Genomic DNA, 27,262 nt, shown 5'->3' with positions numbered 1-27,262 from the left:
TGAGCCAGTCAGGGTTTCTGCAGACGGCATCAGGTCAAATGTAAAGCTTTGAACACCAATATATTTGTATGCATATTATATGCAATAAGCCGAAAGCTAGATGCAAGTTGGCCATTTTATACTCACTACTGCCACCTCAGGCCATACGAGTAACTGCACCTTGATTAGGTCTGGGCTGGAACATGTAGGGGGAGGAAAATACATAATTTCAACACTTTTAAAGTCTGTATAGTCCCTTTAATATTTGCAAACATTCCATCAAACAAGAATGAAGGAAAATAATATAGCTACACGGTTACATAGTGTGAAATGCACAGACGCGCCATGAGACAAAACAAAAACATGAGAGAAAGAGGGAGCGACGGATTTACAGTTTATTATCGGACAGATTTTTTTTTTTTTTTTTTTTTTTATCGCGTTGAAAAAGGGGTATAATACAACTGTACAATACAATTATACAGTTACAAAGATAATGTATTTTGAGCACATTATTATTTTTTATCATATGGCGGAAACGGGTATTGTTGGAAACGGAAGTAGGAAGCGGTTTCGGGAAAAGGCCTGGTCCGTCGTCCAAACAGTTCCGTCAAAGATGGCGGAGTATGCTCACCTCGTCCGAAGGGCTTTTGGACAGCTACGAGGTCATGGGGGAGTTAGAGGTTTTCTTCTGCAGCTTTTCAGGTAATTATCTTATCATGGTTTTTCATTATCCATGTTTGCAAGTGGTAAATATTGTTGCAGCGCAAATGTGTGTAGCCGTATCAGTGAGTGACACAACATGTATCAGGAACGAACCTGTGTTGTAAACAGAGACAACATCCGTTGTACATTCATTTCGCATGTATATGTTGTTACTATATCACGTGTGTTATTGTGTGTTTTGCAGAGTAAATGATATAAAAACGGGAGCGTTGATAGGAGTGGACAAGTATGGAAACAAATATTACGAAGAAAGGCAACATTCCTTCTTCGGTATTATTACACCCTGTCTCTCGGGGGGCAATGGCAGCATTTTTCTTAAGAAAGCAAAATAGGTGCCCTTTAAACAAATAAATAACATTGTCTGTTTGTTAAGGACGTCATCGCTGGGTGATCTACACCACAGAGATGAATGGAAAGAACACTTTGTGGGAGGTGGATGGAAGTATGGTACCTGCTGAATGGTAATGTATATTTCACTTTGTATTTCAAATCTAGTTGGCCTGTTTTGTTAGGTGCTACTGAGAAACTAAGCATGTTAAATATATTTGTTTTTAGGCATCGTTGGCTGCACTGTATGACAGATGATCCCCCAACCACACACCCACCTGAGCCTAAGAAGTTCCTGGCTGAGGTGCACCAGTTCAATGTGAGTGGTTCCTCTCAGCAGTACGTTCCTTATCCAACAACACGTAAGAAGATCCATGAGTGGGTGCCTCCAAAAGCTACACCTCAGTAATGGTGTTGCCTATTCAATGTTGTAAATTATGCTGTTAATGGCCACCGTGTTCACATGCAAAATAAAATATCTGTATTATAATTTGAGATTTTGATGTTATTATTGTAGTTATAGTTGTATATATGTGGTTTTTCTTTTTCTTTACACCACACTTAGAGACCAAATCTATCACAAACTAGCAAAGACAATAACGTTTTGTTTTTACAAAATAGCTAAGAGCCCTTACAATGTGTGGAGGGTGGGCAAAGATCCTAGGCACTGCAATGATAGGATTAAAAGTCCTTCATTTAAAGGAATAGGCCACCGTTTTTACATACTGAGATATGCTCTTACCTCACTTTAGCCGAGTTAATATATCCCCGTCTGGTCTTTGTCCGTGCGCTCTGCCAGGCAAACGGAGCACATACGCAGCCTCTCCCACATGTCACATAGCTCCAAAAAAGCTCACGATAGAAGCTACCAAGCTCTTCCATGTGTTCCCTATTTAAATAAAGTTACGTGAAGTGTTTTCATGCGAAGTATATTTACACAGAAATGTAGCATGTCGATTTTATAAGCAAATAAAAGCAAAACGTCCGCGCAGTAACTCCTAAAGACTTCCCCCTGCTCACTTCCGTCAATAACCTTTAGGAGTTACTGCGCGGACGTTTTGCTCCTCGTATCATTACGCCTCACAATATAGTCCCCCTTTTTATCTGCTTATAAAATCGACACGTTACATTTCTGTGTAAATATACTTCGCATGAAAACACTTCACGTAACTTTATTTAAATAGGGAACACATGGAAGAGCTTGGTAGCTTCTATCGTGAGCTTTTTTGGAGCTATATGACATGTGGGAGAGGCTGCGTATGTGCTCCGTTTGCCTGGCAGAGCGCACGGACAAAGACCAGACGGGGATATATTAACTCGGCTAAAGTGAGGTAAGAACATATCTCAGTATGTAAAAACGGTGGCCTATTCCTTTAAGAGGGACCCCTATGTGTTTCTATCCATCAGCAAGATCTTACCCTGATGAGGATCCTGTTGCTGGAGCTATTTTGTGTTTCACTGTTTTTACTCTTAAAGGAACAGGTCACTGTTTTTACATACTGAGATATGTTCTTACCTGAGCTTAGACGAGTTGATACGTACCTGTCTTGGGTTTGTGCGTGCCCTCAGTCACGCAGAACGGCTAAAGATGTTGTTAGCATTTGGCCTCTCCCAATGTATTCCAAACTGAGGTGAAGTTGGAAGCTACCACGCTCTTCCACGGGCATGAGACCAGACGGTTACGTATCAACTCGTCTAAGCTCAGGTAAGAACATATCTCAGTATGGAAAAATGGTGGCCTGTTCCTTTAACACACATCATCTCCCAGTGCAGCGCTCCTACCTGCTATTTTTTTTTCATCCAAAGTTTTGTTTTGTTACTAAAGCCAAATCCTTTAAACTGCCTCGCGAGACTCTAACATCTGTAGTCTTGAAGTTAAGTTTTAAATTGCAGAATTCGAGCCTTGTCTCAGTGGCTCAGGCAATGAGCTTGTGAGGAGTGTGTGTTACAGTAAGCTTATACCAGTGTCTGAGACCGTCCTCTCTGGTAATCATGTGGGATTATGCTGAGCTAAAGGAAACTTTGAAGCAACCAGCATTTCACGTTTGTGTGTGGAGAGGTTGCGCTCATTCTGATTGGATAAGAAGTATGTGTTAAAGTGATTCACAGCGAGCTCGAGCACAACTGGTCTGATACATGATTTGGACTACAACACAAAAGAGTAAGTGCATTTCTATTTCTCTTTTGTTTGTGCTTTTACCCACAAATGTGAACTGTGCGTTTCAGTATAGTCATAAAAAAATCAATATTATATGTTGGTGATACACATTTTAACTAAGCACAACAATACACTGTTGTAGAAAATGTACTAAACAGCTGCTAAACTGTTTTAGGCTTTTCTCACTTTGTTTCAGAAATTTTGACGTGTTAAATGAGGAGGCTCACTATAGCACCTACACTTCCTCTTTGGGACAGCATAGAGGAAGAGGCAGAAAAAGAAAAGCTGTTTCACGTAAGTTTCCTCTCAATGCATCGAGCCCCACTAGATGGTGCTCTTTTATACATTGTCTGCTCCTTATATCTACTAAGTGAGATGAGGGAAAAGCATTTGACAGTGACACTTTATCTTTTGAGTATTAAATGTGGTACTGTCTGACTAGGAGCTCAATTTTTATTTGCTGAAGAAGCAGCAGCGCTGTAGTAGTTGCAGTTGTGTGTACTAATGCATATGAGTGTTGCCATCTGGGAGAAAGGTTAAAGAGGGTCATCTTTATGTCGAGTGGTATAAAGAGGATTTTTGCCTGCAGTTTATTATTTCTATCTCTACTTTCAATCCCTGGTCACTTTTACATTGTAGTCTTTGGTTTTTTGAAAATTCAGTTCCCTTTACTGTTGCTTATGCCCAAACCTTTCCTGGCTCCAGTACCCTACTTTACTTTATAGCTGGATTTGTTGACTTTCCATTTTCTTCAAGCTTTGGTGCATTTGGGGTTTGTATCTCATGCAAAAGCAGTCACAAGTAAGAAAGCCTATGTGTTTTACTAGTCATTTTGATTAAATAAGTATCTTTGATCCATCTAATTTCTGAGTACAGGGGTGTGCACTGCAGGTGACACGGGTACCTGGGACTTTGCCAAAGTCTGAATCCATAGCTACTGTATATGTTCAATGTACATGTCTCCAGCATTTATCATTGCCTCTGATAAAGTCACCTTCTGAAGATTTTCTATAATTCCCAGCTGTAAAGAATGCTTTTGAGTGCATTTGAAATGTTCTTTTATGACGTCAAGGTCACTCTATTGATTAAGTAGCTGTTCCGGGTACTCGTGGAAGGAATATCAAAATAATTACTTGCTGCTGATGTGGTGATTAAATTGAAGTGTAACAAGTTCGGCTGCATACACATATCTTCTGGCCTCGCATTTCAGGTTATAAATGGCAAAGATTGGTTCCAAAACACCTGTCTAGGGTTTTAATGGTTCTCAACCGGTTCGGGACCCATATAGGATCATTGTAGGATAACAAGTTATGACCCAAACAAGAGTAGTCATATAACACTTTGTCGTTTTAATCAATTTAATAACATGTAAAATAATTGTTTGTTTTAACCCTCAATCACACCTTTAAAAAAGTTATGTTGTGGGCCCTTCCACGCACAAATGTACTTTTGATTTGATTATTGATATATTGATATTGATATCTTAATTTTTTAACCAAAAGTTACTAAAGTCACCTGCAGGATTTGTTTCTAAGTTAAAATTTGTTTATGTGGGACGGACATGGAGCATTAGCTTTGGCTAAAATGCTGTAGTATGTAACATGAGTTTATGTGACATACTTGTCCCTATTCAAATAAACTTAAAATAAATTAAAATGTGTGAGTGAGAACCAACATTTTAAAAAATTCTAATAGACCTATTTGTCCCAGAAGAATGAGAGGTAGATTTTTCTACACAATTTTTAATTACTTTTAACAAAACCAATTATTTACATACATTTCATTAATATTTGGTAGCATTGCCTCTAAACTGTATATTTTGGCTCAAATGTTTTGGATTTCTTTCGACAAGCTTCTCACAATAGTTTTGCAGGAGTTTTGTTCCATTCCTTCAAACAGAACTGGTGTAACTGAGCCACATTTGTAGGCCACCTTGCGTGCACATGCCATTTCAGCTCTGCCCATACATTTTGTGATGACCACTTCCCCTTTTTGCCCCAAATGTGACGATGGTTATTATGGACAATTTTTTTTTTTTTGTCAGACCACAGGAAATGTTTCCCAAAATGTCTTTATCCTTATTATTTGCAAACTCCAATCTGTCTTTTTAATGTTTCTTTTGGAGTAAGGGCTTCTTCCTGGCAGAGTACCCTCTCAGCCCTTGTCGGGACAGTACTTGTTTCATTCTGGATGATGACAAACTTCACCAGGTCTTTTGCATTTGTTCTTGGGTTTACGTATATTCACATTTCAGACCACAGCACGTTAATCTCTGGGACACAGAACCCGCCCTAGTTGTTTGAACCACTGAACCTGGCACCTTTAAGTGTCTTGAAATTGCAAGGATGAACCAGACTTGTTCTTCCAAGGACATGACATCACCATCAGGGCTTTCCCAAATTGTTTAAAGGTATAGTAATCTTACTGTATGTAAACTTCTGACTTTGTGAAAGGAACAAAGATATTTCTAAAAGATTCTATGTTTCACTGTTCTGGCATTTAGCAAATGGAAATATTTGTTTTAAATTCTAATTGAAAAAGTAAAGGTTCATTCTGGTTTCATGTGAGATAGTGAGAATAAAATGCAAATATATGTATATATGTATATATATATATATATATATATATATATATATATATATATATATATATGTGTATATGTATATGTATATGTATATATATATATATATATATATATATATATATATATATATATTGTGGTGGTGGACAAAGAGCAGGGGAAAGCCGTTGTGGTCGACATAGCAATACCAAGCGACTTCAACATCAGGAAAAAGGAACATGAGAAACTAGAGAACAACATGTAATACCCACCTACCGTGGCAGAATATACTAGACTGCCTAACAGACTACTACACTCATTCTAATGCTGTGTTCTGGCCCTGGAGTATGAGCAGATTCCAGCTGTGTCACATAATGACACAAACACACTTTTATCTGGCAGTCTCTATCTCTGCAGTCTAAGTCTGGCTCTAGCTCCTCATGCAAACTCAATTTTATTCCTGTTTGCTCCTTTTGCCCTATCTCCACAGTCCCTGTCCAAACCCATCTCACCATCCTCGCTTTGCCTCCTAGTGACTGACAACTGGGCCAGTTGTTTCTGTGGTAAAGTGTGCTCTTGGGCTAGTGGAGGGTGGCTGATAGGGATCAGAAAATTCCCGCTTGGGCTCCTTCATGCCTTTTTAGGTGGTATGTTGCCCACAAGTCATAACAAAGTGGAGTGCAAGAGGGATAGCTGTTCAGTACAGAGGCCATGTACGATAAGGTGTGGAGCAACATAGAGAGCTGTTGGTTGGTTGGTGGCTAGATCAGTTTCTGTCAGCACAGGAAATTAAGGTTACTCAAGGAGCGCTCATGACTAGGCAGGCTTATGGTTCAAAGAAGAATAAAGTTTTCTCTGTAGCTGGTGTGGCATGCACTTTGACCACTGGCTGAGGAGAAGGCATGAGGAAGAACTACAGTACAATACCTCTCATCTATGTCACTGAGGTAGAGTTGTGCTTTTTCCACTATAGCATGTGCTTGTTGTTTGCTTCAAAATGTACCAGATGGCTATTTTGAAAACACCTGTTAGGTCACATGTAAATGTGTTGTGTATGAATACAAGTACTATTTCACAAGTCCATTTTCATGTGCTTAAAGTACATTTAATATTATTAGGGTTTTTTTTTGTCTGTGTGGTTAATTATACATTTTTTTATCTAAGGATTTTTATAGATTGCATTTGCACGTCTACAGTGAGAGAGACCGACAGGTTTCACCATGTCTTCTCTTTGCTTTCTCGCACTCAATAATATGTGAAGAATGCTCATCGTAAACCAAAAGCCTGTCTTACCAGTTTTTTATTTACAGGAAACTATTAACATAATTATACCTGTAACAGCTATTCCACACATATGTACAAAGTTCAGTGTGTGTGTGTGTGTGTGTGTGTGTGTGTGTGTGGGGGGGGGGGGGGGGGGGGGGGGGGGGGGTTAAAAGAAAAAATCACCCTCAAGGTCTTTCTTCAAGTTGCTTTAATGCTCGACACACTGAATTGTCTGTGCATTTGCAGCCTAACCTTATAACAAAATGTTCCAAAAAATACTCTTATGTAACAGTCCAACATAATGGGAGTCCTTCCTGTCAAGACGAGCTCCTTCGTCATAGGCAACAACAAAGTAGGCAGTCAGCAAGGAAAAGGCAGCAGGACATTGGTATAATACGATCCCCTAGCGTGTGTACATCCTCCTCAGGATTTGGGCAAAAGCACATCCAGCAGTTGAGCTGGATGCACTTCTGAGTGAAGCACTTCTTAACATTCATGTAATGAAACTCCAGTTTTGTGTGCTATTCCTTTGATTAACCAATTCTTCCTTAGTATATATACAGTATGCTATACTGTTTATTACTGTACACTATTTAAACCAACAGTGGGTTCTACTAGCATTTCAACATTGTGGTGTCTGTATTCTTCCTGATGTTTTCTCTTGCTTTTTATCAGAAATTCTCTCCCAAGATCTCTCTTAAAGGAATGTCAGTATAAACCTTATGGACAGTGTTGTATTCAAGATTTTATTTATCTGATTTCATAGTTGAACCGATACTGGCAGAAGTTCAATCATGGTCATTATAGTTACTTGAATTATTCTCTCTTTTGTAGACACTGTGTTTCTAACCTTTCACTTAATGTCCTCATGAGACACACACGGACCTAAACCTGATAGTATCTGTTTCTGCTTGCGTCACTCATAATGGCGGAGCTACTTGTGTGCCTGTAATTTTCTGTGATTATGATGACCTCCCATGCGGCACATACATGCACGTCAAAAGCGCCCTCATGTCTGATTGCATTTTACTGAAATTAATTGCTCGCTTAATTTGTCACCATAGCAACATCAGATGCTAATTTCAAACTGGTAACTGGCTTGCTTTCCTTTTGTGGCCAAACGAGTACATTTCTTTGACATTGTAGTTAAATATTTATATTATATGAAAGATACCTCCACCCACAATAAGCGACCAGGACAGGAAATTTCAAATGGATGAAATGGATGAATATACACAGTATAAGCAAACACATACCAGCAATATGTAAGCAAATTGACACCAATGATACTGGTGTTTTGGCAGCCGGTCATAATAAAGCATTTAGAAGAGGAGCAAATGTATTTATGCTTTGGCTGCTGTCTCTTTTTTGGAGATGAGATGGTAAATCTGGTCAGATTTTGAGGAAAGGCAAACCTGCTCATAGACTGTTTTTTTGAGGTATTTTTCACCAAACATCCAAAAAGAAATGATTGCTTGTATTTCACTTTATCCACCGAGATGCTACGCACTTTATTTTCATACATTTTATTCTAAGACAAAGGTTTTTGTTTTTTTTACCTTTGTGAGGCCAAAGCATTGAAGAATATTGGTTGTCCACCACACAAATGTTATTGTTGGTTAAATGCACATGACTCATGAGCCCTGAACATCATTTGCATATAACCTTGTCTGGGTCAGTAGCCTGTAGATACCTGTTCTTAGAACAAAGCACAAATATATGCATCTTTTATTGCAACAGAAAAGGGTCACTATTAAATTGTTAAATATCACAGGGGAGATAAAACTGGTTTAGCTGGAGTTGTTCAGAAGTGAAGAAAATGTTGAAAGGTTTTTGAACCTTTTCTCCCGTTTGAGAAATAGAAACCTGTTACTTGAGTTGTACAGCGACTTCAAATAGCAATTTCAAACATACTGTATTTGTTCTGACCTCTTGCTTTTACGTTGCACCTTTGAGTGTGCCATTTATCTGTTCACTTCTATGAAGTACAGCAGTTATCAAAAATAAATAAATAATAATGGTTAAAACTCAGACAAAGGGGATGAAATGCTAAGAGATAAAGGTTATGAGGGGTAGTCTGTGTGGATTTGTAGGGGGTGAGACATTAAAGTGCTGCTATAACGCTCTGTTCTCCCCCAGCGCTTTGAAGGCGTGACCCTTTAAAGTTTAGATATTCACTTCAAAGAGCCTCTGATGCAGTTGGATCTCAGTTCTTACTCTATGTTCTATGATCAGACATAACATTTTCTCCACTTTTTTAATAAGATGTAATACCAATAAATCTGAGTGCACTGCAAATGCTTACATCAATAGTCCCAAGTGTGTTGACTTTCTCGGTTGAAGCTTTTATGCTCTAAAAAGTGACATGAAAAGCGAGATGCAAACTGATTTTCTATTTTAGTACAGTCCAACAGTATGGTTGTACAGTGACAATCATGGAATGTTTAATCTTTTGTCACATCCAGTGCCCTTTAAAGTCAAATACAACGAGGCAAAAACATATACCAGGAATAAACTGGATTCTTTTCGTTGTTAACTTGAAATGCGTTGTCTAACCTTTCATTCACACACTAATGAAATTATCACAAAATATTTGGAGCCTTGCCCTACTGCCAGTTATAGTATGGCAGTTTCCCTCAAATACTTCACGTGACCAATGGATTTTGTCTTTCCATGTGAGTGACTGGAACAAATGACATGGACGGCCATGTGTCACCCCTGAAGCTGCCCCATTATTCTTGCTGAAGGAGGTTCTGGCTTTGCAGATGGATGACAGAGCTTGAGTGGCTTGTAAGAACTACAAAAAAGAGGAAACACATTGAAAGTACTGTGAGTTATTAAGTTAAATTGATTTATAAGGCACATTTGCAGATAAAATCATAAAGTGCTCCACATATCATGGGAAAAATAGTTGGTTTAGTTTGTTTCACTCGGACACCCCTGGCGTCTTATTCGATATTAGTTTGATTAGTCTGTCAGTCGGTCGTTATTGCCAGATCAGTCTTGCAGTAGCAGTAGTCTTTGTTTTTTGCACAATTTGTCATCACCCAGGTATCAACATTGTTCATTGACCCTAAATCATTATGATAGTCATTGAGAGTGATTCAAATATGTGGTAGCTTCCTTCAACCCAATTAAGTACTTGGGTGTAGGGACCCCCACAGTGGTAGTGAGATAATTTTAGAGGAGTCTCCAGATCATATAGGAGGCATACGGTATTTACCATAGTTAAAATGGAAAACATGCACCGTGAGGCTCGCGAACACAAGCGGTTCTTATAGTGGGGATTATGACTAAAAAGGATTGAGAACCACTGGGCATTTTCCTTTTAAAACAAGGCTAACCAAAATGAAATTGTTACTAAGTGAAACATGCAGAGGGAGAGATGCAGACATGGTGTGATACACATAATGAATTAAGCAAAGCAGTTGAATTGGATACAGTATGACTTAAAACTCCATCGACACCTTCCACCTTATTCAGGTCGGATCGCAGAGGCAGCAGTCCAAGCAGATATGCCCTGGCTATCTACCTTTCCTCCAGCTCTTCCAGGGGATCCTGAGTTGTTCCTGCGCCAGCCAAGACATATATATTAATCCCTGTGTGCCCTGGGGAAATGCCCGAAACAACCCCAGGGAGACAAAACAGATGCCTCAGCCACAAAAGCAGGCTCTGCTAAATGAAGGAGTAGTAGCTCTACTCTGAGCGCCTGAGATTTCTAATCTGGGTGCACCTAGACACTCTGCAGAAAAAGAACAGCAACATGGAGCCTTTTAAATGCAGCTTACTGTAGCTAAATACCGAAGATGTTTTCAATAGTCACCGGCATCAACAGCTAATACATTCTATATATTTTGGTCGGATCTTGAAACATAACATTCCCAAAAGAAGATATTGTCATTGTGTGCAAAATAATGATCACATGAATTTTATAAAACTATAATAGTACTATTATAATTCATGAATTTACAACAGTTATCATTGAGAAGCAAATGAGAGTCAGTTTAGTTACGACTGTCCTGAATAATTTCTATCAGGTTTTTAATAGTCAGTGCATGCTTTTGTACTATCTCTGTGGGAAAAGGGGAAATGAGAAGGCTAAAGGCTGATATGTGGCTAGAGAGCCACTTAAATTTTTACCCCCCCCCTCTGTCTAAACTCAGGGGACAAACCAGGACAGATTAGAGGAGGTATGTGTAATTTATAGCTTGCACTTTCTCCCCTGCGCTAAATAAACAGTTTGGGCTGTAATGTCCTAGCCAAGTAGTTCAGAGGCTCCTTAGAATATTCCTATTTGTCATACTCCCATAAAACACGCCCCTCCGTCTGCCAATTCTGTGGACGTTGATCGCTTTTCTGGCTGTCCCTCTGGTGTTGTGGGGGTCAAACTTGCGCCACTGCTTAGAGAGAAACAGGAAGTCAAGCAGGATGTCCACAGTGAACACAAATGTTAGTGGTGGGACAAGAGAACAATGCAGTGATTAACCAAGAGTTTATGTTTTATCTACACCCATTCCTAAAAACACACATTCCTTTTGCCATTGTACATCTAATTTTATGTTGTGCGTGTGCTGTGACCGAGAAATTGGACCCTAAGATTGAACGCACTGAAACGTTATGTGGCATTTGTGTGTAGTGACATTTTCATAAGGAGTTGCTGCATCGATGCTGTGTGATTTGTCAACTCGGAAGCAGTTCTTACTTGCACTAAAATTATTACATTTGTTGCTTTGGGGTTTTTCAATGTCAGGCGGTGATGCAACACTCATTTGTGGTTTCTTGTTAATGGCACTCATCTAAGTTGGTTTCAGTGGGCGAGTGCACTTACCTAATCAATGTCCGTGTACAATCAAAGCTCTTAAATGGGCGTAATTAAATGTCACGTAAAACACAGTCGATGCTATGAGCAAATTAAGTCAAGGTCTATTAGGGGACACATTGCTGAAAGCTTTGCTGCAGCTCGTATACTCTACGTGGCGGTACTTTTAACTATGCAATGGAAAAATTACTTCATCAACGTGGATCCCATTTCAATAACGTTTCTCATGACCTGCAGGCAGATTCTGTGCCAGGTGCTCTCTCTTCCTCCATTGTGTTGGCCAAGCTGTCAGCACACACTCTCATCACTGTGATGAACAGTTGAGTCACCTCCCAGTCCTATCAGAGGCAGGTCAGTAAGAGCAAGAGGTGCATAGCAATTTGTGCATAGACTTTTTTTCTCTTCTTTACTTTTTCTTAGTTGAGAACAGAGAATGGTTACGCTTCCCACTCAGAGTTTCTGTGAGTAACAAAAGTTTTATGTGGACATACATTTGAACATTTCGGCTACTTCTTGTTTTTTTTGTTTTTTTTTAGTTTGATCGTTTTTTCTGAGCCTTGTATCAGAACATTCACAATGCAGGCTCTTGTTTTTGCTTGTGAAGTTTGTTACTTCTAAAAGTCTTTGGACCGGGGACTTCCAGGGATCCCTTCACTTTAGACTGACAATTGCACATTAAATTTTGTTCATTTTTTGTCTAATGATTTTCAAGCTGTTCTCTGTTTGATTTTAATTCTCGTGCAGAAAAATCATTTACTTGATTGAGCAATGATGTTCTATCAAACAGTCACTCAGTACTTAGTAATGTCAACAAATACTTTTCCACTCTTACTTAAAGCAGTACTAAGTAACGTGTTTACCTTAATAAATCCTTTCCGTAGTCCCTGTGGGGGTAATACAAGTGTTTATGGGATGATTGGAGGGTCTTTCATCTCCCCCTGGTGTCTCTGGCCAGAAAACCATGTTTGCAACTTGACTGCCACCGGTCCGAAGAAAGCAATACACACTAATGTAATCACGAAGAAGGAGCTAACATGCTAACGGGCAAAGCTAACTGCGGGCTAACGTCACTTTAAACAGTATTTACAGCCAAGTTTGAGTGAAAAAAAATATTTCCATTGTATAATTGGATGCACAGTATCCCTCTCTCCCTTCGCCTTTCCTGTCGGCGTAGTATTTACTCTCCAAGACAATTAATAAGTAAAAAAATCGTAACTTGCTACTACACCTGCAGTTGTGCTTATGGCCTCTAGGGGGAAGAGTTACTTAGTACTGCTTTTTTTTTTTTTTTATAATTCAAATATTTATTGTGTTTTCATAGACATGGTACATGTTTCCAAAAACAGTCTTTACAATAAAGAAAATGAAAGAAAAATGTAAATACATGGTCTGGTCTAAAACAGGTTGATTCTTTTATTTATTTATTTTAGCTAGGGTGTCCATTTACTTTTATATGATCCCAAAATCTGTCCCATGGTGACACATTGTCCCCCTCCTTCAAAGAGTCGTCCAATCTTCTTAGCATACATTCATATGACACAATTTCAGTCATCGCACTGGCCCATTCCTGTATGCTTGGGGCCTTTGGTGCCTTCCAATGTCTTAAAATAATTCGACAGGTTGTTATTAAACCCATAGAGATCACAGAAAAATATTTTCTAGAAACATTTGGCAGGCAACTTTTGTCTCCTAACAAACACAGCTCTGGACATGATGGTATGTTTGAACCAAACCAACTGCTTAAAATACTTAAGACCCTAACCCAGATAGGTCTGACTAATGCACAGTCCCAAATACAGTGAATAAAAGTTCCCTTTTCACTTCTACATTTCCAACATAGGTCGTTCCCCAGTAGTTTCATTCTATATAATCTTGATGGAGTAAAATAATACCTGTGCAATACTTTATAGTGTATAAATTTGCTTCTGGCCTCTCTTACATATTTACCACACTCTGCAACTATTGTTTCCCACTTGTCTGGTTCGTATTCGTGACCGAGGTCTTTTTGCCAACTCAATTTCAGGCTATCAGAATCAGTACTCATGGCAAGAGTAGCTACTTTATAGAACTGAGAAGCTCTGCGTTTTAACAATGGGAGCTTCATATAATTTGTTATTTGATTATCACTTAAACTACATGAGACTGAACTAATACAACTTCTTATCTGTAAATATTTCCAGAAATTACTTTTACCCATCAAATCATATTTCTGCAACAGCTGGTTATATGATAACAATATACCATCTTCATATAGATCATAAATAGTGTTTATACCTTTAGAGGACCAATGCTCCCAATACAATGACTTTTTCCCAATACGAAGTTCAATATTATGCCACAATGAGGAATATTTTTGAGTTGTGTGTTTAAGTTGAAAGATTTTGTGAGCTTTTACCCATACATCTTTGGCGTGTGATATAACTGGATTCTCGATATCACATTTTTTTTGTGTTAACATCTGTATAGGCATTAATGGGGAGCATATCTCCTCCTCCACTGCGATCCAAGGGACCTGGGACTCATTCTTATGCCAATGCTTGGCTTGCTTTGTCATTTCGAAGGCCAAATAATACAATCTTAGATCAGGGAGCCCTAACCCCCCCTTTTCCTTATGTGCACATAGTTTACTCAATTTAATCCGAGGTTTTTTCCCACTCCAGAAAAAATGTTTTATGATGTCATCAAATTGTCTGAAGATACCTGACGGCACTCTGAGGGGTAGCATCATAGTGATGTAATTAAATTGTGGGACAATTATCATTTTTATTATATTTACCTTTCCCCACAGTGAAAGCTTTAATTTATCCCATTTATCCAGGTTTGTTTTAGTCTTCATAAGTAATGGATTGAAATTAAGTGCAATCATATCTTCAATATCTTCAGACAATCTAACGCCCAAATATTTCATTCCCTTGCGTACCCATCTAAAATTAAACTTCTCTACCATAGATGCAAAGCAAGTTCTATTGAGAGGCATCGCTTCTGACTTATTCCAATTAATAGAATATCCAGAGAGTTTCGAAAAGGACTGTATTGTTTCCATTAGACAGGGTAATGATGATGATGGGTCAGACACTACTGCCAGAATATCATCTGCGTATAAAAGTAGCTTGTGTTCGGCATCACCACCTTTAATTCCTTTAATACCCGAATGTGTTCTAATAGATATTGCAAGAACCTCTAAGAAGATTATGAATAACAATGGGCTTAACGAACAGCCTTGGCGCGTTCCACGAGATAAACCAAAGAAAGGGGAAACCATCCCATTGGTCATCACTGCAGCTCTCGGTTCTTTATACAACATTTTTATCCAATTGATAAAATTTACTTTAAAGCCGAAATGAGACAGGGTGGAGAACAAGAATTGCCACTCTACCCTGTCAAAGGCTTTTTCTGCATCTAGAGAGAGAGCAGCTATTGGGATATCCTGTGTCCGACTGAGCCACATCAAGTGAAGGAGAAGTCTAACATTATCTGTTGAAGATCTGTTTTTCATAAAACCCACTTGACTAGGATGAATAATATTTGGCAAAACACATTGTAATCTAGTTGCGAGAACTTTGGTCAAAATTTTACAATCAAGATTAATCAGACTAATTGGCCTGAAATTAGATGGATCCGTGATATCTTTGCCCGCCTTGGGGATCAGTGAGATTACAGCTTCATTGAAAGTTGAAGCAAGTCGACCTTTATCAAACATTTCTTGGAAAACCATTGCAAGAATTGGTGCAAGTATATCTATAAATGCCTTGTAATACTCTACTGGCAGTCCATCGTAACCAGGGGACTTTCCATTTGCCATTGTTGAAATCGCCTTTCTTATTTCTGCCTCAGCTATTAATGATTCTAGTTTATCTGCATCTTGAGATTTCAACTTAGGTACCTCTGTATTAAAAAGAAACCTATCTATTTGCTCTTCAGAAGAAGACACAGAAGATGTGTAAAGTTTTTGATAGTGTTTCTGGAAAATATCATTTATATCTTTTGTCAAACAGAATTGTTGGTCGCCTTGTTTTATAACTGCTATTACAATAGCGTTCATTTTCTCCTTTAATTGTCTAGCTAACAACTTTCCCGATTTTTCTCCCCCTTCATAGAAACTAGTTTTTAGTCTGAAAAGTGCATACTCTGCTTTTTTACTATAAATTTCATTTAAAGTAAATTTAAGCTTGCAAAGCTCTTGAAATTTATCATTGGAAAAATGTTTTAACAAATTACTTTCTTTTTCTTTAATTTCCTGTTCTAAGCTTAAACACCTATCAGTATTATCCTTCTTCTTTTTAGTTGCTTGTGCTATAAATTTACCCCTTACGTAAGCTTTTGATGCCTCCCACACCGTAGTTAATTCTTCTGTACTGCCAATATTAATTTCAAAGAAGTTTTTCAAATCTTCCCCTATTGCCTCCCTGAAATTTGAATCAGATAACAGAGCTGTGTTTAATCTCCATCTCCCCCTCCTATCAGTTATAGAGTTTATCTTAATAATTAATTCTACCGGAGCATGATCTGTTAATGCTATTGCCTTAATGTCACAACCAGCTACCCTGTCCACCAAAAATGAATTTATTAGAAAGAAGTCTATCCTAGAATAGGTACTTAGTACTGCTTTAAGTAATTATTTAAATTTGTCTACTTGACCCTTCTCAGTGAGAGGCATTGAAAGGCTCAGGTGAAAGATGGACAGAGGCCTGTTTTGAGTGAAGTCATCAGGCCATGCAGTAGAAGTAAAAAGTGAAAATAAATACTTAATGTGGGGGTTAAACGGTGGAGTATCTGCAGCTCATGTGACACAGCCTGTGACTGTACTAATTAGTTTTTTTTAATCACTCAGGCCACAGTGGACCTGCAGCACCTTTGAATATTTTATGCCACATGCGACACAGCTGTGTGGGACATATCTCAGCTTTCACCTGGAGTATGGCTGTGTGATAATTTTCCATTTTGCCGGGTAATTGCCTTGTTGCCCCCAGAAGATGAATATTTAAACAGGCGGGGATTCAAATTAACACGTATGATGGGCAGCAGCAGGCAATTTAACATAGTTGTCTGCAGATGTTTAAGCATACAGCTGGAGTCACTTTTGTATTCTACCTAAAGCATTTTTGGGAAGCTCAGGTACTCAGGTTACTCTTTCATTTGAGGGTATTCAGAATACAGTTTCTGTCTTGGTATCAAAGGAATACATTAAAGTACTCAGTGATTAAATTTCACTTTCATCAACATTAAGGACAAAAAAGGATTAAAACAGCCGGGGAAAAGTTTATCTCTGTCTTTCTGGGCTGTGGGCATTTGCATAGTGCTTTTTTTGCATTCCAAATTAGTGGTAAATAAGCTCGTAACAAGTGAAGCCTGAACATCTTCTCAATAACACACCGCATTTATGCATTCACGCAAATCAACGTGAAAGTCTGAGTATTCGGAATACAGTACTCTGATTTGACAAAGTACTGGAATACGTTACTAAACACATTTTAGAGGCACACCGCGTAACATTTTGGACTATATTGTTGCCATCAGTACAAAACATGCTCCTAATGACCGGCTTAAAACACTATTACTGCAGTGGGTAATCAAAGAATAGATTTGGATGAGAACCTGACCTGTTCAAACCTCAAAATCTGCTGACTTTAGTCACATCTCCATGGAGACGAGCTGGAGACGCCCCGCTCCCAGTAAAGTTACCGTCATAACTTATGAGAGCTGAGCCGCTTACAGCAAAGGTACATGTTTGCTTGAACACTTATGAGGTATTTTTTAATGAAGAAAATATCTGTCGTAAAGTAAATGCTTGTATTTCTATTTTATTTATGGGGTGAAATTCTACGCGGTAAAGGAACGGTCCAGTGTTTTTTCTATACGTACCTGTTACGACCCGGTTCTGCTAGGTATAGGAAGTAACAAAAACCAAGATGTAAAATGGATAAATAAAGTTGTAATTTAATAAAAGGAGTGTAAAGGTAATCTTAACAAAAAGATGTGTAACAAAAATAACCAAACAAAGGCTATTTAGAGTATGTACAAAGGGTAACCGAAACAAAAGGTACTAAGACTAAAACACAACACGAACAAAACTAAGAAGTGTCTTAAACAACGAGTGTCACAAACAGGCCTACACAAAAACAAGTGACACAGAAAAAACACACACGAGAGACACAACTGAACGAACTGGAAACGAGTGTCTCTGAACACAAAAGTTTACACGAAGAGACACAGAACAAACGGCGCACTGGCCACAAAGACCAGCAGCCCTGAATGAGCCACGGTGGAGTCCTTTCATTGGAGTGGCTGGCACAGGTGGCTTTAACAAGCTCCCCCCAGGTGTTGAGCTGCTCCCCCAATCAGGCGGCAGCAAAGCCAGAGACCCAACCAGCCGCCAGGACCCCATTGCACTCCACCAATCGCAGCCCAGGACCACAGCAGCAAATTTACATGGGAGAAAACAGGTTTAGGCTACACTAACAAAAATATACAAAAAGGAGGGAACCTGGAGGCCTGGGGCCGTAACAGTACCTGTATGGTCTTTGTGCGTGCCCTCAGTCACTTGTCACATTTGGCTCATCCCAACGTATTCCTATAGCTCCAAACGGGATGAAGTTAGCAGTGACCAAGCTCTTCCACGGGCACAAAGACCAGACAGGTACGCATCAACTCGTCTAAGCACAGCTAAGAACATAATATATCCGTATGGAAAAATGGTGACCTGTTCCTTGAAGGCGAGTATTCAATAAAATACCATTTCAAAGTATTCTCCCCAACACTGACTGTGCATCTCCATGATATCACACCTCAAATTCCTGTCTACATGTGTGGATATTAACACATAAAGAAGAGCAGTCAGCTAAATCCAAATACATGTAAATAAATCACTTGTACACTGTTCATGAATGCCCGCAGACGCCATTAAAGGGGCTAGATGCAAGTTAGCCATTTTATACTCACTACTGCCACCTCAGGTCATACGTGTAACTGCACCTTCTATATTTAGCTCGTGCATGACGGCACTCCAGATCCGAATTAACACCTTTCTGAGTGACAGTGCAGGATTTTAGAGGCGGTTGTCGTGAACAGGTCTGGGCTCATTCTCCACATTAGGACATTGGGAGGAAAATACTTGATTTTAACATTCCGTGGTGAACCAATTGCCTAGTCCTTTAACCTGAATAAACAACTGCAGGTGTATAGTGGGTGTATTATGGGTGCACTCGACGTCCCTCACAGCAGCCCCTCCCTCTGAATAAACACATGGGCGGGGTTTACTCACACATTGCGCTGCTGTGTTGGCTCCGTGCGCTCTCGGGGGGTCGGGCAGACGGTGGCGGGATGGAAGGGTAGGGGTCGGTACGCTGTTGTCTCCGCCGTAGATCGCTGTGTGTCGCCTGTTGAAGCCGCGGTGTGGGGGAAGGCTGCATGCGGTGGTGCAATGGCAAAGGTTTCCATTAATGTTTGTGGCGGAAAGCGACATCGAGCACCGCTTGAGGACATCTGCGCGAGAGAGGTCCGGTTGACTGTGTCTTTTGCAGCTCCGGAGAAAAGTTGATTCGGAACTGAAGACGTGCGCAAACTGAGAGCCTAAAATGGTAAGTATATGCCCTTTGTGTTGTGCGTTTGTTTTCGAGAAGTCCTTACGTTTGCTTACGTTTACGTCTGTGTTGCGTAGTTCTTACAGCTTGTGCAAGTGTGGTCCCTGTCTGGCCAAATCTCCAGTGGCTGCGGGACATTGATACCTAACATCGGTCCTGTTTGGCTGGCCAAGTCAGTAGTAGCTGCGGGACATTGATAGTCTAACCTAACATTTGGCCAAAGTTGACAAATCGTACATGTTTTGTTTTTTTGTATGCACCTAAAACACCTGGCTCCTCGTGTCTGTGAACGAGTCTCTACTTGTTTTTGGTTTACTCGCACAGATTTTTGTCTCCCTGCCTGAACCTGAACAAATGTCAGGTTTAAGCAGAACATCCTGTCTTTTTTAATATATGAGTGATCAAACTTTTACAACACAAGCCCTCCCGACGGCATAATAATTCCTAAGAGCCTTTGCTTGAGCTTCTTTTAATGCTCATGGATAAAATGTAGTCTTATCTGCAATGTATGGTACAAGCTGTCATTCCCCAACAACTCCAGAATTTACATATCCTTCAAGGGAGGGGGGGGGGGGGGGGGGGGGGGGGGGGGGGGTTACTGAAGAATGTTTCTCTTTGACATGACCTTTTACAATGTTTACCTTTTATCATGGAGACTTCATGCCCACTGTTGGCTTAGCACTTGTGGAGCAGGTTTGTCCAGGTGTTGTCACGCATTGTTTCAGATTTTAATCTTCTTTAACTTTACTCAGCTACTCTTATTAATGAGAGTTTACTTTTCTCTCGTCACCCTTGACATGATCATAAACAGACTTTTGGGGGAGTTGTGCATTGTTTGCATTGTGTGATAACACCATTATCAATGTAATGCATTCCATAGCGGGATTATTTTTTTTGTCTTATTGGCATCGTGCCAAACTACATGTGTTCAGAAAGTAATGTATCAGATTTTGTAAAATGGATGAGACTGAATGAAGGGAGGTGACTGACATTTCTTTCTAAAAGTCTGAGTGGTCTATTATTGTATTTAGGATTTTTGACAGGCCTCAAACCATGAAAGAAGATTGCATGTGTGTGTTTTTTTTTGCCAGCTGACACATATGCACAAATGTTGTCGGGGCACATTGGGACATACAGGTGATGCCACACCTTTCATATTGAAAAAAAGTAACATGCTGCCAAGACATTTACATTTCACATTTACAAATCCTGAATAATGACTGTTACTTTGGGCTGTACTTCAAATGTAAGTTTTTCCTTATTTGAATGCTTTCAAGTTAGCCATTGCAAACATCATTTATCACTGGCCACTGTGTAATACATAACTGTGAGCGCTCCTTGTTGTCCAAGGTTATTGTATCTTTCATGACTAAAGGCATAACGTAGGAGTGGCACAAAGAGCAAAGATCATCTTTAATATGCTTTTCAGAAACTGCTTTGTTATTGGCAAGTTGCCTGTTCTCTAGGGCAGGGGTTCCCAAGCTTTTCAGGCTGTGACCCCCAAAATCACTCAACCAACAACTCTGGAACCCCTTCTGTACAATTTATAGCATTTATTATAATTTACGGTGCAAAACATTAAAATTTTGGTTTAGTTATGGTAATAATTATAATAACGGGCAGTTTTTGATCATTAAAAAATGCATCAAATCAAAAAAATCAAAAAAATGTCTCAAAAACATCTTGCAACCCTTACTTCAGTGTCCCGTGGTCCCCCAGGGGGTCCCGGCCCTCACTTTGGTAACCACTGCTCTAGGGAAAGCTACTGGAAAATAAAGCTCATGAACAACACATACAGTGGCTTAGAAAGCAATGGTAAAAGAAACAAGCAATTTGACATTCGGCATTGACAGTCTGTCTAAATTTGGAACTCCTAAAATATTGCATAACATGGCATGTTTTGTGTGACAATTGTATGCTGATTGTTGCAACTGATTTGTTCATCAAAAAATACTGATCTTTGTGTTTTTTCTTTGAGATTCTACTGTATATCTATAATCCATGCATCTAACTAAGCTTTTTATCAAATCACTTTCAGTAGCATCTTCTGCTTTTTCAAGTACTGTCTGACGTGTTGTCTTCTTGTTTCTGTCTCAATGGGGAATTGTTTCCTGCACCTTCTGGTTGTGTGTGTTTCTGTTTACATAAGGCTTTCATTTCGTATTTTGCATACCAATAGGAAACAGCATATTTATGTTTTAATGCAGCATGAACCAGCTAAATCTGATCGGGGGATCAGATTTACGGCGGGATCTGTATGTGCTTCACATGTAATGGAGATATAAGAAACGTAATGTGTCACAGGTGCCCGTGTATGTATGTATATATATATATATATATATATTTTTATATAGTAAGTAAGTGCTTTACAACCATACAACGTAATAGTGTTCAGGTGTTAGTCCTGAGCTGCTGCGACAGAGCGCGCCACCACTGTGGACCAACCGGACCAGCATGTTGTTTGGAGATAGGGGAAAACGTATAGTACTCCGAGGATTCTCTAGTGATAGAAGGCATATGTTGCTCAGCTGTGAGTCTTGCCCAGATACCTTCTCCTTTGTCCAGTCTTTGTTTCCTGTAGCGCCTCTTGTGGCGCCTCCACTGTGCTGCAGGTGTGGGCTGCTCTTGGTGCCTCTTCCATGTTTCAGAAGAAGAAATTTGTAGGTCTCAAATGTCTTTAGCTCATTAGCTAGCAGTTTGTTTAATCTTAAAAAGCTGCTTTCTTCAGGACCATTGTGGACTCTTTGCAGTAAAAAAAGAATATCAGCCGAACCGCACAAAAACACGGCAAAGACGTACACATTATCCAGTGCAGAACACAGAAACAACAAATGCAGTTTGCTGAAAAAAGCAAAAACTGCAGCTGTACCAAGAGAGCAGGAGGTTGCTGCTTATTTACACGTCGCCATGACGTTAATTTGGCTTCTCTATAAATTTGATTTCAGCTTCAGATTTACATCCCAGTATACTATGCATTTTGCTTGTAATGCAATACTGTTGTGTTTCATGTATTTTAATGACACTATTCTGAGCATTTGAAGGCTGTAACCTCTACTTTCTGCTGCACACGATACATGACAGATCTTTGCGCATCGTGCTTGAAACGTTGAATGGGCACTGACCGATGTGAAGCTCTCCTGTTTTTTCGCTTCAGTGGTTGTTGCGACGGCTTTACTCAATCACATCTGTTGTCAGGGGCAACAGGTTGAATCTGCCTGTCCATCTTGAATGGCTGAATGAATGTCCCTTAGTGGCAGTAATAAAGAGAGTGTGAGTGCTAATATGTTCTTATCGTCAGACCTGTGTATATTTCTTACAACCGTGGCTCAGAGGTGTTGAATAATAAATGCTTAACTACTTTGGCATAACATGAAGAGCTAATATTTCTGGTGGTGTGTATGAATATCTTTGTTTGTAATTGCAAACTCTCACATTCTGCAACAATATTCAATGCCTTATATTATAATTCGCACTTCTCAATCTCTCCCAGCTTTTGGATTAGGCACTGAGTGGGCTAAGCTGACAGGAGATGCACCCCGCCAATGGGTGAGTGAGTAACTCTGAAAGGATTAGGTGAGGAACAAATACCCTCCCTATCACAAACATCAGTACGCATCATCTTCTGCCTCCTTGGTCATATTGTATACGATTTATTGCACTTTACTGTACTCAGTGAGGATATGTGGTTAGCTGCTTGATACAGCCCCTGTCGTATTTATCTTTTGACCCAACCAGAGGTTCAGGACAGTGTGATTTGAAATTGCACAATGTCCTGGCTTTTAGAGGCCGGCAGTGACAGGGAAATGAATGAATAGGGTACTATACAGTTCCCTAATCTCCCAATTTCATCATATGCTTGGTAACCCCTATCTACCTGTTAAATAATTTTAAGGAATGTAATTATTATCCACCCCGGCCCGCACAGCGCTCTCACCCCGGCTTCAATCCTCCCTTCCTACCTGACTGTAACAATCCCTCTCATGCAGTATATTATGGCCATACTGCCTTTGCTGTGCCTGATCCCTTCTGCTCTGGGAAAATAAGCAGAGTAAGGCCTGGCTGCCATATGGATGGGAGACTGCTGGGGAACACCAGGAAGCCTCGGTGAATGTAATGTGAGAGTGAGTGGTTGGTGGTGGCCAGAGGAGCCAATGGCACAGATTGTCAGCCTCACTTCTGTTAGTCTACCACGACAGCTGTATAAGATTACTGAATTATTATTATTGTTTACAAGTGGATAATAAAACAAAGCCTTGATTGGGGACCCCACGTTTGGGAATAAGTGGGTTAGTTTGGCTCCACTTCTAAACAAAAGCTTTGTTATTGACTGTCCCGACCAGATAAACAATCGCGATATATAAAAAAAGAAATATCACGATAACGATATATTTGACAATATGATTGACAAATTGCTACAAAATCCCAGCCTTACCTCTATTGGGAAGATTAATTCAGTGATATTTTATTCTTTTTTTTTTTTAACAGCATACTAATTTCCTCGCAAATATGATTTACTCATGCAGTTTACATCCTTTATTTCATTTTGCCTTTTAAGCACCTGTCCCCGTGTTCTACAGTGTGTTCATGCTGCTCTGATGGAGATCAGCATCACATAAATGATATCGTGTCACTGTCCACAATGATACAAAAAATTACTACAATATAAAAAAATTATATCGCGAGAACGATATGCGATGCGATACGGCGCACCCAAAGCTCAATACATTTACAACTTAAAAAGAATTTAAAAAGAATATATATAACACACACAAAGAGATACTGTATATATTGATATTGTCGTTATTATCGGACTTATTAAACGTGCTGGTCTACATGTTTTGTTTTAGACAATGTAATTCATAATACACTTGTAATCCTATATTGTGCAGCCCTAAACTCGATCACCTGTATAACAATGGTTTCTTTCAAAGAGCTTCGAGGCAAAAACAGTGTAACCTAGATTCCTGCTGTGGGCCTCTTCAGATGTAAAAGTCAGCAGATGATCTCCCAGTGCTGATTCATTGCCCACACAACAGCCAGCCCTGTGTCTGGTCTCACTGTGGAGGTGTGTGTAGAGACCAAACTTGGATATGTTTCAGTTACTATGCCTGCTGCACACTATCAGTAGTTCACTTTTGTATTCAAGCCAAAATCAGACTGTATTCTCTCAAAAGTGGTGTAAAAGCGAGCCTTGTGTGTAGTAGTTGAGTTCCACGAAATTCCGCATTTTTTACATTTTCTAACTATTCATACGAGGTAGTTGGCACGAGTTTGTGAAATTATCTGATTGCAATCGCATTAGAGGAGTGGACTGGGCTGGTTGAATGGAGGACGTTTTATGTCCATCTTGAGAAGCGTCTTGTCTCTCTTGTCGTCAAAATGTAAGACTGAAGAAACATCCTCAACTCCACCAACCGAGTCCAGTCACTGATTTCTGAAAATCACTTCTACGATAGATCCTTCCTGAGGACTGAGAGCCTTCACAAACAAATCTATTGCAATATTTCTGAGTAGGCTTTACATTTTGCGTAACCTCCTCGTATTTTTCGCTTGATTTAGATTTTTGTTTCACTCTACTCACCAGACACTGCAGGATCTTTTGGCACCATTAGGTAATGTGCACAGCCAGAGGGCTTTTCTAAAAGTCATCTTTTTAAGGAAGTGTTTTTTATTCCCCTCTATTTTTCAGGATAACCATAATACATTACTTTAATAATTATGGTACAAGGCAGCCCAGTTGCAATTTCTTTTTGTTATCAATATTTTCTTCCATAGTGAACAATTGTTCAGAAGAAGAATTGCTTACAGTTCATATCATGTTATAGAGGCCTGTTCCTTGGTGTTGAATAGTTATTGTTATACAGTATAAGAAAACAGTATAATATAAAAAGAATAGTCTTTGTGCTATAGATTTAGTTATTTGGATGGGTCATCTCACTGTCAAAAACAAAGCTAAACTTGGCAGAGTTGTAAAACAGGGCAGTAAAATCACAGGCCAACAGCAAACCAGTTTGTCTCAGCATTACAGTAAAGCAGTGCATCGTGTTTGTCATAAGATCACAGATGACGATAGCCATCCTGTCCCATTGCTTTGAGCTCCTTCCATCATGGCAGAGATACAGACTTCCTGTTGCCAAGAAAAATGTGTACCGGAATTCTTTTGTGCCCTTTGTTATCTGGGAGCTGAATACGTCGTAACGCAAATTTGTCTGTTCTATTCTAATTCTAATTTAGTCTGAGCCTTAGCCTTAGCCTTAGCCTTAGCCTTAGCCTTAGCCTTAGCCTTAGCCTTAGCCTTAGCCTTAGCCTTAGCCTTAGCCTTAGCCTTAGCCTTAGCCTTAGCCTTAGCCTTAGCCTTAGCCCTATTCCTATTCCTATTCCTATTCCTCTTTCTATTATGATCTAGTGTTTTGTTCAGTTTAATACAGGTCTATTTTACCCACCCACTTCTCCCATTGGTCAGACTCCATCGTGCCATGACTGAGAGACGGGCGTATATAACCAATCATTGTGAAGTGTGAATTGTCAAAAGAAGGAAACCTACAGTTAGTGCACATGAAACCAAAATTGTGATCTAATTTTGCACATTGCCTACCCATAATATAAGACATTGAGATTAACCTTTTTTATTTTATTGGTCATTGTTGCAGCCCATGGACATGACAGATGGCAAATGCTCCTTTTAAAGGTCTTAACATGACCTTTGCTGTAGTCTAGATTTCTGTTCCTGGTGCAATACTGAGTTAAGTGTTTGGCCAATTTCTGTGGCTTTCACATCGTCCTGACATCTGACCCATTTCCTCTTTAATGCCCTTTAAATCCTTTACAAACTGGTTGCTCTGCTCTAAATTGTATCTCAGCCCTCTATTTTAGCCACTGTCTGAATGGGATTGATCCTGATGAGTAATCTTTACTGTGTGCAACACAGATTAACATTTCAGAAGAGAAAAGAAGTGATTGCTCCCACATTTCTGTTGGGGATTAGTCATTTTATTTTGTATTAAAGCTAAACACGCTGTCAGAAGAAAAAGTGCCTGTCAAGCTGAAGGTTGCCACTAAAAGCAAACTCCTCCTATAATTGTAGCTTTGTGTAATTTTGATTATTGTTTATGTTTATTCTTTTTTAAACTGCATATTTCTAATCCCTTCATGTATCTAAGTGTATAGAGTGGCTCTGACAGGAGGATTACTCTTGTTCTGTCAAACATCTTTTAGAAGCAGGTTTGTTTGATAGCAGAGCTGTCCCCTAATAGACCGCAAAGAGTTGATTGATTTCCTACTCAATATATCAATATATTTCTGAGCTGTGCATGTTTATGGATTTGCTTGTTTGTGCTATTGTTAACTATGAGAGTAGCACAGGACTACACGATCTGTTAAGTACATGACAGAAGTTTTTTTTCATGAACTAAATATTTCATACCACTTGATTTGCACAAAAAAATCCACAAGGGCCTCATTATCAGCACAGTTCATTAGCATTACTCATGTGGAGAGATTAATTTAATGGGCCCACACAGATCAGATTACGGCAAACATCGGCAGCTGCTCACTTCATTTACCCTTGAGTCCCGTCCGGTGTATGTTTTAAATCAAATCAAGGTTACTATTCTGAACAGATGAACAGAGCACAATCACAACTGTCTTGGACTTTTATTATTAAACCTTAAAGTATTAGTAACTGCAAAGACTTAAATCTTGTCACACAGATGAATATTTATCCAGGAGGAGACCTTAAAAAAACATCTGCAGCTGAATTTGATCTTATGTTAGGGTAAGCATGACCGTGAAACACACTCTAGTTTCAATCATTTATTTAGGTCAATCTTTTGTTAAATAAAATAAAATAT

General features: G+C 39.4%; 2 protein-coding genes across 3 annotated transcripts in view; both read left to right on the top strand.

Moving 5' to 3' along the window:
* Nucleotides 1-545: 545 nt before the first annotated feature.
* On the top strand, nucleotides 546-1,723 carry ndufa12 (NADH:ubiquinone oxidoreductase subunit A12). Its single transcript, XM_079551494.1, has 4 exons — nucleotides 546-681; nucleotides 887-972; nucleotides 1,076-1,163; nucleotides 1,258-1,723. The coding sequence occupies exons 1-4, from the start codon at nucleotides 593-595 to the stop codon at nucleotides 1,436-1,438; spliced, it is 444 nt and encodes a 147-aa protein (XP_079407620.1). The 5' UTR covers nucleotides 546-592; the 3' UTR covers nucleotides 1,439-1,723.
* Nucleotides 1,724-3,356: 1,633 nt separating this feature from the next.
* The window catches only part of tmcc3 (transmembrane and coiled-coil domain family 3), a 36,694-nt gene continuing 12,788 nt past the window's right edge, over nucleotides 3,357-27,262 (top strand). Inside the window, exon 1 of one of the 2 annotated variants that reach the window (XM_079551631.1) lies at nucleotides 3,357-3,481. In XM_079551631.1, the coding sequence (XP_079407757.1) occupies nucleotides 3,401-3,481 (81 nt within the window). In that variant the 5' untranslated portion in view covers nucleotides 3,357-3,400. Of the gene's footprint in view, nucleotides 3,482-19,130; nucleotides 19,410-27,262 lie in introns of those variants that run through there. The other variant, XM_079551632.1, reaches the window with a different exon arrangement.

This window comes from Gobius niger (assembly GCF_951799975.1).
Source record: "Gobius niger genome assembly, chromosome: 2".
Lineage (NCBI taxonomy): Eukaryota > Metazoa > Chordata > Actinopteri > Gobiiformes > Gobiidae > Gobius > Gobius niger.
This window is presented reverse-complemented; position numbering and strand designations above follow the sequence as displayed.

Coding starts and splice junctions, on each gene's coding strand:
- ndufa12 (XM_079551494.1), top strand. CDS start 593: ATGGCGGAGTATGCTCACCTCGTCCGAAGGGCTTTTGGACAGCTACGA. Junction 973..1,075: donor AAGGCAACATTCCTTCTTCG/GTATTATTACAC, acceptor CTGTTTGTTAAG/GACGTCATCGCTGGGTGATC. Junction 1,164..1,257: donor AGTATGGTACCTGCTGAATG/GTAATGTATATT, acceptor ATTTGTTTTTAG/GCATCGTTGGCTGCACTGTA.